This window comes from Trachurus trachurus, assembly GCF_905171665.1.
Source record: "Trachurus trachurus genome assembly, chromosome: 8".
NCBI lineage: Eukaryota > Metazoa > Chordata > Actinopteri > Carangiformes > Carangidae > Trachurus > Trachurus trachurus.
This window is the reverse complement of record NC_139905.1, coordinates 32,352,701-32,364,477: the sequence shown is the minus strand read 5'-3', so window position 1 is coordinate 32,364,477 and position 11,777 is coordinate 32,352,701. Positions and strand designations below refer to the sequence as shown.

The 11,777-nt window shown below is 41.1% G+C and overlaps 1 protein-coding gene across 1 annotated transcript; it reads left to right on the top strand.

Moving 5' to 3' along the window:
- Positions 1–2,616: 2,616 nt before the first annotated feature.
- LOC310989758 (deoxyribonuclease-1-like) lies at positions 2,617–8,240 on the top strand (the record flags this gene model as incomplete). Its single annotated transcript, XM_083976905.1, has 8 exons — positions 2,617–2,754; positions 4,989–5,077; positions 5,179–5,265; positions 5,480–5,595; positions 5,743–5,855; positions 6,553–6,707; positions 6,791–6,884; positions 8,172–8,240. 8 exons carry the CDS (start codon positions 2,617–2,619, stop codon positions 8,238–8,240), a joined length of 861 nt encoding a protein of 286 aa, XP_083833031.1.
- Positions 8,241–11,777: the final 3,537 nt, after the last annotated feature.

Below are 11,777 nucleotides of genomic sequence, written 5' to 3'. Positions count from 1 at the left end.
TTGTTTTCAGGATTGGATACAAACATCTTCTCAAAAAAGCCCATGTACAGATTCGCATAATTAGGGGCACAGATTGTGCCCATACTTGTGCCAGAAGTCTGAAGATAAAACACATTGTCAAAAGAAAAATAGTTATATTTCATTACAAAATTTGCCAGGTCTAAAATCAGGTCATTTGGAGGATTATTAATGTCCTCTCGGTTTTGTAGAAAGAATTTAAGGGCCTCAAGACCACCTTCATGTGGTATATTCGTGTACAGACTTGTCACATCTAGAGTTACCAAGATGACATCATCTGGAAGAGCATGTAGGTTAGAGATCTTATTAATAAAATCAGTGGAATCTTTAATATAGGACGGCAAAGACTGTGCAATGGGTTTAATATGATAGTCTACAAATTCAGATAAAGGAGATCACCTCAGTTTGCCCAGTCTCTCTTGAGTCCCCTTCCCAATGGAAATTACCGCTGTGGCAGTTGTGCACAATGTAACAACACCTCTAAAGTTTCATATTTTTGCCACCCTCACACAGGAAAACGTTTTCCTATAAAAAGTGTGATTACTTGTGCCTCTACCCATGTTGTGTATTTGCTAAAATGCCCCTGTGGTTTATGTTATGTGGGTAAGACCACCAGAAAATTAAAAGTGAGAATTTGTGAACACAAGAGCGCCATTCGCAGGCAGGACAAAAACTCACCAGTGGCCTTACACTTCAATGAGGCCAAACATGATATTACTACCCTGCGATTTCATGGCATTGAACTAGTTAAATCACCACCTCGAGGTGGTGATCATGACCTTACTTTGAAGAGACGTGAAGCATTCTGGATCTTCACCCTACAAACTTTATCCCCTAAAGGCCTTAATGATGAATTTTTATTAAATGTGATGCTGTAATTTTGTATTTAGTGATAAATGGCATATGATCAGCAAAGATTTTATTTATGATTATCTGCTCATCATTGCATGCCTCTATCACCAGGTATTGAAGCCCTGCTGGACAACGCCCCCCCCCCCCCCCCCCCCCCCCCCCCCCCCCCCCCCCCCCCCTCATGACCCCTATCTTGCTATTAAGATGTCAGGCATGGTCGTACTATGACTATTCTCTTCCTCTCCATGCACTGTAAGGTTTTTTGTTTAAAATTAAAAATATAAAAAAGTATATGTATTTTTAACTTATGCCAGGCATGGTCTTACTATGACTATTCTCTTCTCCATGCACTGTTATGTTTTTTGTTTAAAATGAAAAATATATATTTCTCTTGGTATAGTATATACATTGTAGTGTTTGTTCTTCTTCTGTTTGTAAATTGCTCTTTGCTTACTATTGTGTTGATATATATTTGTGGGTGTCCCTGCTGTTATAGAGAGACACACATGTGAGCTCTCACTCACATATATGTCTGCCTGAGGTGAAATTAACTTTACAGGCTCACTACCTATCCAGCTACTCACTGTGTCTGTTGGCACACCCCTTGGGTGGAGCTGCACAAATCACCACTAGTTGACTACAGCTGTAGGACCTTCTGGGACCCCCCACTGACCCAGCCTGTGATTGGCTATCTTAGTCATAGTAGGCCATATATTTGCCTGAAATGCTTTTTAAAAAATCTCTGCTTGAAAAAGGTCCTGTGGACCGAAACGTTGTTTGTTTTATTAAAGTCTTTTGCAAGTGACTTGACAGTGTGCGGGAGACCCTTTTTGCCTTTGTTCAAAATTTAAAAGTATCCCATGTGTTAGCGAATTTACCGTACTTTCCGGACTATAGAGCGCACCTGAGTATAAGCCACACCAGCTAAATTTTAAAAGAAAATATAGTACATACAGTATATAGGCCGCACTTGAATATAAGCCTCAGGTTTTCATGTTGTAACATGATATATTTACACAGAAAGACAGTAGGGAACTGTGCAAGTCCACTTGCTTTTCCGTTGTTTTGGTTACGCTCCTCTCCTCCATGTGCATTTGTTGACAACGAAGCCGGCGAAAAATCAATAAATGGAGCGACCGGATAACGTTACATAACATATACGATGTTACGGCGTGTGTGTTTTATGTAGTCTTAACCGTCATAAACAAAAGATTACGGGTATGGAGCAGAGACGAGAGCTGGGACACCGGGACAGGGAAAAAAGTAGCGGCTTATAGTCCGAAAAGTACGGTACATATACAGTATATATAGAAAGAGAGAGATTTGGTCCCCCCAATGTTGACTCCATGGTTACGGCCTTGGATCACACAGTGTTTAAACCAAACAGGTTGGGATGTAATCTGGCTTTAACTGAGAACTAGTGTGAACAGAGAGGCCTATCAGGCATTTGAGATTAATAAAGATTATTGTTATTATCAGCAGACTATGTGACTGGCAAATATGTGTTGTCATGGAAACATGTTGGTAACTCCTGATAGGCTGATCTGATTAACCTGATCCAGCTTGGAGCTTTGCATGAAGGACCAGAGCTGGAGCCTATCATACTGCCAGATATATTTTGAAAATCATCTTTTTATTGAATGAGTTATGTACAGCTCCCAACACACTGGTTCAATCGTGACAATAAGACACTGTAGTTTAGGGACAAGAGAAAATTCAGCTCATGTGTGACCTCTGTGACCCAGGATGCGTGTGGTGTGTGCTTTGGGTCTGTTTCTGACCCTGGCGCATCTGTCTACTCCTCTGATGCTGGGAGCCTTCAACATCAAGTCATTCGGAGACAAGAAAGCCTCCAACACCACTCTGATGAACCTCATCAGCACGGTCTGAAACTCCTCTGTTTGATTTTCCTATGTTATTTTATTTCACCATACTCATAATACTCACATTTGGAAAATGAAGGGAATATACTGTATTTTGAAGGATACCAGAGTTCCATCTACCACTATCTTGACCTGGTGACATGTTAGGCATGCCTTTACATCCAGTGAATACTATATATTTTGTAAACTAACAATTTAAGGATTCCAGATCCACAAAGTTTGCAGAGTTACAAGAAGTACCCAGGGGGCAAAATCCCATTTTTTTGGAAAACAGACATGGAGTGTTGTAAAAGGTTTGACACCAGAAATTATATCTAGGAACTTCAAAGATTAAAACCTGGGTGGACAACCCGGTCAACTAGCTGCTGGAAAGCTACAGGGGCCAAAACCCCTTTCTTTCATTTTGCTGGCGAAATGATGTAAATGCAAATATTTAGGTACTACAATGGCATAAATAGTCATACAACTATAAAATTTGGCAGAGAGTATCTTGACACATAGGGGGAGGCATGAAAAAAAGATTCTGGGGTTTGTTGTAACTCAATTTTAAGATATCACCCTCAACATCCCAAAAAAGACAAAAAAAAGTACTGTTCGCCTGACAAATTCTCATGAAAATTATTATTTTTCAGCACTTTATGGAGAATATCTATGCTTAACATGTATATAGAACATTTCCTTAAAGCAGAAGTGAGTGATCCGGTCGTTTTCGCTAATGCTGCGTTCCAGGCAGGCTTTTGAAATCATAAATTACAGCTTCAAGTCACAACTTACGACTTTGTAGCGTTCCAGGCAACCCACTCGTGTTTTTCCGACCTGTTTTACCGGTGAAAGTCACTATAACGGCCACTCGTAACTTCCGACCCGTGAAATCGTACCAGTACGTCTTTTTGTACAGTCTATGTACCAGATCGAACTGGTACGACGTCACAGGTCGGAAAAAAACGAGTTTCCTTGAACGCACCATAACAGTCCTCGTCCCTACGTCGCCACATTCACGGCGTCCCTTGGCTGCACACACAGCCCTGCATGCCGTTCTCTCTCCTCATTGGATAAAAACTGTAGGATACAATAAATGTTTTCTCCTCGACTCAGAGCAGAGCAGAGTGACTGACAGACCCGTGTTTCGGTCCAAACACTCTATGTAAGTGATTGCTGTCGGAAGATATAACTATTTAAGACTTATATTAACACAAATATATCACTCACTTCTGCTTTAATTCATAAGCTTCCATTTGAGTCCAAGATAGTCTTTCTATCTCAAAAGCCCCACTTGCTGTGGCCAATGGTCTTCTCTATCTATCTGTTCACTTTGGGGAGACCAGAAATAGAATGTTTTCTGATCATGTCAGTTAACATGTAGTTTTTCACAATAGGTGTTGCATTGTTTGGAGACAGCCTGTAGCTTTCCAGTAGCTAGTAGAAAGGCTATCTTGGACTCAAATGGAAGCTTATGAATTAAGGACATTTTCTATATACATATATAGATATTCTCCATAAAGTGCTGAAAAATAATAATTTTCATGAGAATTTGTCAGGCGAACAGTACTTTTTTTTGGGATGTTGAGGGTGATATCTTAAAATCGAGTTGCAACAAACCCCAGAATCTTTTTTTTCATGCCTCCCCCTATGTGTCAAGATACTCTCTGCCAAATTTTATAGTTGTATGACTATTTATGCCATTGTAGTACCTAAATATTTGCATTTACATCATTTCGCCAGCAAAATGACCCAAGAAAGGGGTTTTGGCCCCTGTAGCTTTCCAGCAGCTAGTTGACCGGGTTGTCCACCCAGGTTTTAATCTTTGAAGTTCCTAGATATAATTTCTGGTGTCAAACCTTTTACAACGCTCCGTGTCCGTTTTTTTTTTGCTTTGCCCCCTGGGTAAAGGGAGATAGGAGATTTTGAATTGTAGTTTTTTTTTTCAATCAACCATTAGATGTGGACCCTACATTTCCCACAATACAACCAACAGCATTGATTTACCTTAACTGGTAAATAACCAAAGAAGATTTTTTCTTGTCTTAGCCTCAGCTCGTACAGTACAACCCTAGTATAACCCAGATGACATCACTATGACATTGTCAGGGTTATTTTCTCTCATTCTGAGTGACACAAGTAGCCTACTTACTATACTGAACAGCTTTGTATAAAATGAGTCTGTTTGTTCATGATATAACACAAAAACACTTTTATCAGACGTATGATGTTCTGTGGTTTCTCGGTGCGTTACAGATCGTCCATCGCTATGACATCATTCTGATCCAGGAAGTCAGAGACATCGATCTGTCTGCCACCAAAAAACTCATGGAGCATGTCAACAAGTTAGACACACTTTGTACAACTCATACTGTATATTTCCTGTACTACAAAAGACAAATATCATAGTTATAAAAAAAACATCTGTGTGTGTGTATTTCTCCAGAGGATCTCCTGAGTTCACGTACAAACACATTGTGAGCGAGCCACTGGGCCGCAGCTCCTACAAGGAGCGATATCTTTTCCTCTACAGGTACAAAAATGTTTTACACGTATCCACACAGTAATGTTACATAAGTATGTGTCCTGTATTCAAAGTACAATCACAGAAGAACTGAAGTATCAAACGTACACACAGCAGAATGGTGAAAATCAGAGTGATTTTATTAAAATGACATGCTCAAATTGATACATAAACAGTATGTGGTCTTAGTCACTATCACTTAAGAGATGTCTTGTTTCTCCAGGGAGGAAACAGTGTCTGTGGTTAAAAACTACACCTATGACGATGGCAGTGAGAACTGTGGGACTGACACATTCATCAGAGAGCCCTTTGTTGTCATGTTCTCCTCCAAATACACCGGTAGGCTGTGGAGAAGTGCCACAAGATGGGATGAAGTTCCCACTCAGATTACCACTAATCACACCTTTAAGATCCATATAGGAAACACTCTGTCCTCCTTCAATCATCCCTCTCTCCATTCCCTCCTCTCTCCCTCTTGTTTTGTAGCTTTGGAGAACTTTGTCCTGATCCCTCAGCACGCCTCTCCAGACTTTGCTGTGGAGGAAGTTGACGCTCTCTATGATGTGGTGACTGATGTCCGCAAACGCTGGAAGACCAATGTGAATAACTCCACAAAAAATTTGAACATTAAAGGTACATTGTGTAAGAATTCCTCCCATCTAGCGTTGCGGTTGTAGATCGCAAGCAACTCAGTCGTATTTTTCATGCTGCATTCACGTGAAATCGGTTAGACGGCAGACGGACAACAGCCGCTGCAGGTAACGGCTTAAACAAGCCTCTATGTAAACAAGTGGTCCGTCAGCACAAGGCAAAACAATACACCTGACAATATGTTGTCATGGTGATGTGGTATTGTTTACCTGACCCACGTTTTACCGGCTTTCTCTGGACTTCTGTGACTAAAATGACATCTGGTTGGTTACCGACGGCCGTTTTTCCGACTCACAGTCCTCACTGCGTTACCGTGGTGACTTTTCACAGGCGCCACCTCGACCTGAGCCGACAGCTCCGGTGTCTAAAAACATGGCGACACGACATGGCAGCCAGCACCGAGCTTACCCGCTCCATGTAGATATGAATGATATGAACGGCTCATTCAGAGCTGAAAGGAACACTTCACTTTGTTGATGGGGGGGATTATTGATGAATGAAAAACGTACTACGAAAATAATCGATTTTCGTGAATAGATAACAGGAGAACTTACACAATGTACCTTTAATGTGTAAAAGATGCAAAGGGGACAAAGGATACATTTGATAAAACATGAGATGAGACTAATCAGACCGTCCCTGCAGGACATTGTTCTGCTGGGAGACTTCAACACAGGCTGCAGCTACGTATCAGGCTCCGACTGGCAGCAGATCCGCCTCTTCACTGACAAGAGCTTCCACTGGCTGATCCCTGATGAGGCCGACACCACGGTGTCACACACCAACTGCCCTTACGACAGGTACATTACACTACACTACACACACACTGGAACTTGCATGCACACACCCCATGGTAATCACACCTCTCATTGTGCGTTTGCAGGATTGTGGTCACCACTGACATGATGAAGGGCATGGTGCAGAAGAGTGCTGCAGCGTACGACTACATGAAGGATCTGAGTCTCAGCCACAAGCTGGTAAAAGGAGTTCCAGCTTTAACCTTTATGATAGAGTTGGCTTCATTTATAAAGGACAAATGTTCAGTCTGAGGGGTAACTTAAAGAGGAACTATGTACTTCCCACTGTTTTGCTAACCCTCCTCCTGGCCATGTGCATTTGTTTACAACAAAGATGTCCAGGAATCAATCAATAGAGCGGTAGATAACGTCAGGTATCATATACAATGTTATGACGTGTATATTTGTCTAGTTTAATCTGCCATTAACAAGAGATAATGGATTAAAGGGATAGTTCACCCAAAATTCAAATTACAGTCATTTTCTACTCACCCTCATGTGGACTAAGGGCTGGGAGAAGTTTCAGAGTCGTCCGTGCCTTCTCTAAGTTACAGGGGGCTCCGTGCAGCACTGCATGTCCATATGAATGGATACCACTTTTCTTCTTCCAAAAAGACACACCAAAAAACATCCAAATACCTCCATACTGCTCGTCTGTAATGTCCCTCTTGTATTGAAGCCCCGACATGAGAAATTGTTCCGAAAAAAAATTAAATAAGTCTATATTTTAAGCTTGTTTGTAGCAGAAGCTCCCAGTGTCTCAGTTCACTGCTCTGCCTGTGTCAGTGCAAATCTCGCGTGATTTGAACTGACAATGGTGTAGCCGTGAACTGGGTGTCATTTGCACTGACACAGGCAGAGCAGTGAACTGAGACACACAAAGGTGTCATCAAATACACAATCCAAAAACTCCAAAACGCTTTCGTGGACAAGTTGTGACCTGCACATTCACCACGCTGAGATAATAATGGAACGTTATGAAACGGAGCCGTTTTCGAGGTAAATACAGAGTCTGCTTGCTGAAAAACTGTCCCTTAAGGCAACGCGCATCAGCGGTTTTGCATGAATTTACCTCTAAAACAGCTCCGTCTCGTAACGTTCTGTTATTATCTCATAGCGTGGTGAATGTGCAGCTCACAACTTGTCCACGACAGCCTTTTGGAGTTGTTGGGTTCTGTATTTGATGAGTTTGATGAGGGAAACCAAGAAATTCCCTTAGCCTCCATAGCATAGTCCTGAGCAGCCTGCCGCTCCGCCGTTCTAAAAATAGCTTACACCGACAATTAAAGGTAATGAACCTACTGCTATGACTATAGGGATTATGGCAATGGGCCAATTTGCCAAAATGTTGAACTATCCCTTTAAACATTTCTGACTGATACTACTACTCTTCATTTTGGTCCAGTTTGTGTCATCTATGCCCATGTGGACCACAAACAAGTAAGTATGTTTTTTCTTCTCTCTCAGGCTCTGGCTGTCAGTGACCATTTCCCTGTGGAGGTGAAGATGGCTGGGCTCCTGCTGGCCAGGTCGTAGATACAACAACTGTCCAACAGATCTCTGGGCTCAATCTACATGATGATCACTCAGTGGAGGAATTCTCTCCAACCACACAGCCAGGAATTAATAAAACAAAATAAACAACTCTACCAAAATATGTCATTATGATCTTGTTTCTTGGAGGAGGCATAAGAAGAAAAAACGAGGACAATCTGTTAAAATCGCTGCGAAGGGCCAAGCAACAGAAATCATGTGCGAGATGAAGCCCTCCCGTTCACTGTCTGATCAGCTCTGTCTTGACCTTAAGGTCGTGGATTTGATTCCCATGTTGACAGAGATGGTATGCCCGGCAGTAGCCCCCTGTGGCCCTTTCCCAGAGGAAATTTTCTAGTTTTCAAGTAAAATATTAATATAAATTTACTGAATGAAGTTTAGTCAAAGCTCGAGCAGAAAACACAACCATCACCCAGTGAAGGTTGAAACTCATTTGAGTAAGATGATATTTTATTCATGGTTGAAAGAAATCTGCATCAAACAGCACACGATTTCATATAGAACAACAAAATATATTGAATTCACAGATATCAATTGTTCAAAAATAGATTCCAACAGAAAAGGATCAAAATGTTTCCTTGTGGCATAAAGACACATGACGAAACCAAACCAGGGTAGCCTACAATTGATTTCATGATTCAACTCTTAAAAAATACACCAGTTCAGTGAAGCCCCCTCTGTTCAAAGTTATTATAACAATAAATAAAACATGTTTAACCCTTATATATCATGTCAGCAATATCTTACTCTCCCACAACCAGTTTATCAACAAGCATAGTCTGACTGTGATGTCAGGGGAGGACGGGCTGTTCACAAACTGCTGTACTGAGGATTGAACACACAGGGGCACCCTCACTCCATTCAGTGTCAACTGTGCTTTTCAATGTCAGCTGTACCTGATGGTTCATCCTTGAACAAAGAAAGAGCAGCTGCAAAAATCGACTCAATTTAGTCCCTTGTTCTACAAATGCAGGTCTACTGTACATAAAATAAAAACACATGTTAAATATATAAAACCCATTAGAAATTGGGGGTGGAGGTCATATCGCTTAAGATAAATCAAATATATATCCTTAATTATACATTCCTAAATTAGATATAACTTTGCATCATGTTACACCATATGAATACTGATCATCTGGATATTATTAATCTGTGTGAATACGGTATAAAAACTTTAGAATTTCATACAGGTTATACACTTGTTTTATCTCAATAATGTGAATGTGTATGTGATAGTAATAATATAGGTCCTTATAAGTGGCATATATGACAACAACAGTGTAAAAGTTAGAACAGGGAAGTGCAATAGAATAAGAGGAGTGCAATACAATTATTCGTGCAATAAAATGAATAATAGAACAGTGGAGTGCAATGGGCTCTATGCACAGCTCCACTACTTCCTGAACTTACAGTACGGCTGCTCGTTTATTTCCTGTCTTACATTATTGGACAAACTGATTAATCCAGGTTAATCCAGGTGTGTCACAATGGTCAGACACACCTGGATTAATCAGTTTGTCCAATAATGTAAGACAGGAAATAAAGGAGCTGCCTTAAGCTCAGGAAGTAGTGGAGCTGTGCATAGCGCCCATAGAATATTGGTAGTGCAATAGGACAGACATAATAGTGCTGTACTGACTATTCCGTAAACTTCAGCATCAACAAGCAGATTGCTGTTGCAGTAAGTGGATTAAGAGGGATGAATCAGATAAATCCTTCAAGTATTAAATATTTACATGAGAAATTTAGATGGTGTAAGGCTGCAGTGAGGGTATGATATTTAATCATGGGAGACAGGGAACTGTGTATTGTACATGCAGCAGATCAGTTGTCAGACGTCCGTCGTGTCCATGATCTTATTCTGGAAACATGTCTGAATTCTTCTTTATGAGAAGATAACTGCAAGGAACTTTTGTTCTGTATATAAGCAAACATGTCATTTAAGAATTCAGAAAGCTGACTGGTTACTGGTTCATTTAAGTCAATAGCCATGTTTCCATCCAAAATTATTCAAATTACTGGGAAATGCGCATTAAAAGAAATTAAAATCATTAAAAGTACGGACTTTGGTGAAAACTACAAACTTGCGTGAGTTTGATTTTGATTTTGTGCGAATCAGGGGATTTTAGGGGAGCGTACCTATGTTCCCCGGGTCCTATGTTCCCCGGGACCCTCTTTTTGAAAAAGGGTCCTATGTTCCCCGCTTTTCCCAAAAAGGGTCCTATGTTCCCCGGTCGCAGTACATACTGGGGAACATAGGACCTTTTTTCTGAAAAAGAGTCCTATGTTCCCAGCTGTTGCTGGTCGATGGGCTCTCTCTACTTATCTGGACTCTATCTATCTGGCCTGTCTAGCCTCTACCTGGTCTTTTTACTAAACTTAACCAACTCCTTCCTTCATTGCCTAAACCCAACCAATGGGACAATTACACTTCTCACTCAAAGTCACAACTCAACTTCCCACTCCAAAATAGGCAAAAATCTGCAAAGTCACAGCTCCACTTCGAGGAATGGGTACAAAAATTGCATGTTCCCTGGGTCCTTTTGGGGAAAAGCGGGGAACATAGGACCCTTTTTCTAAAATAAGGTTCTACGTTCCCCGGTCCCATACAAAGTGGGGAACATAGGACCCAGGGAACATAGGGATGACCCCGATTTTAGTTCATAATTTTCTGATGCAATACGTCTAGATGCAAATCTAAACACGCTGATGGAAACATGGCTTATGTCAGCAAATGTCAGGTCACAACCATCTTGTTTACCTTCTTCATTTCTTCTTGAAGTGCTTTACCAATCTGCTGCTATTTTACCAAACATGTACCTCAATCCTGCTTTGGTTTCTTCATCCACTCCACTATTCATCTTCTCCAGCTTCTGGACTTTGTCTGTTTCTCCTTTCTCCTTCATCTTCTCAATCAGGGAGTCCAGGTGGAAATAAGTGGACAGCGAGGTAACATTCAGAGCGATCTCCTCCAGGTTGATGACATGTTGGTAGGCCTCCTCCAGCAACTGATTTTTCTGTGCTGTCAGATCATTCATTTCCTTCTCTAAATTTTCCAGAAGACTTGATGTCTTCTCACCTTCAGATTTATTCTTTTCAAATGTCTCCTTCATTTCGTCTTCAGTTTTCTGGACTTTCCTTGTCTTGTTCACATACCTCCAGGTTTCTTTAACATGATCTGATTCAGGACACTTGTTAGTACAAACAGTGCAGCGGCCTTTTTTAATGACCTCACAGCCTCCAGGACTCCAGCTGACCGTACATCCAGGGTAGTGACAGTTTTCTTCACAGACTTTACAGACAACAGCTCCTTCAAAGAAAAACAACCCCCACCTCCCACCTTCAATAGGTTCTTTCTCTTTGTAGACCTCGTCAACCTCTATTGTGAACTTCTCATTCTTCTTCATCTCTTCCTCATGTTTCTTCAGAGCTTCTTGGGTCTGTTGGATTTCTTTCTGCTTCAGTTCAATCGACATGATTCTCTCTTGCAGGTTTTTGATGCAGGCTCCCAGTCTG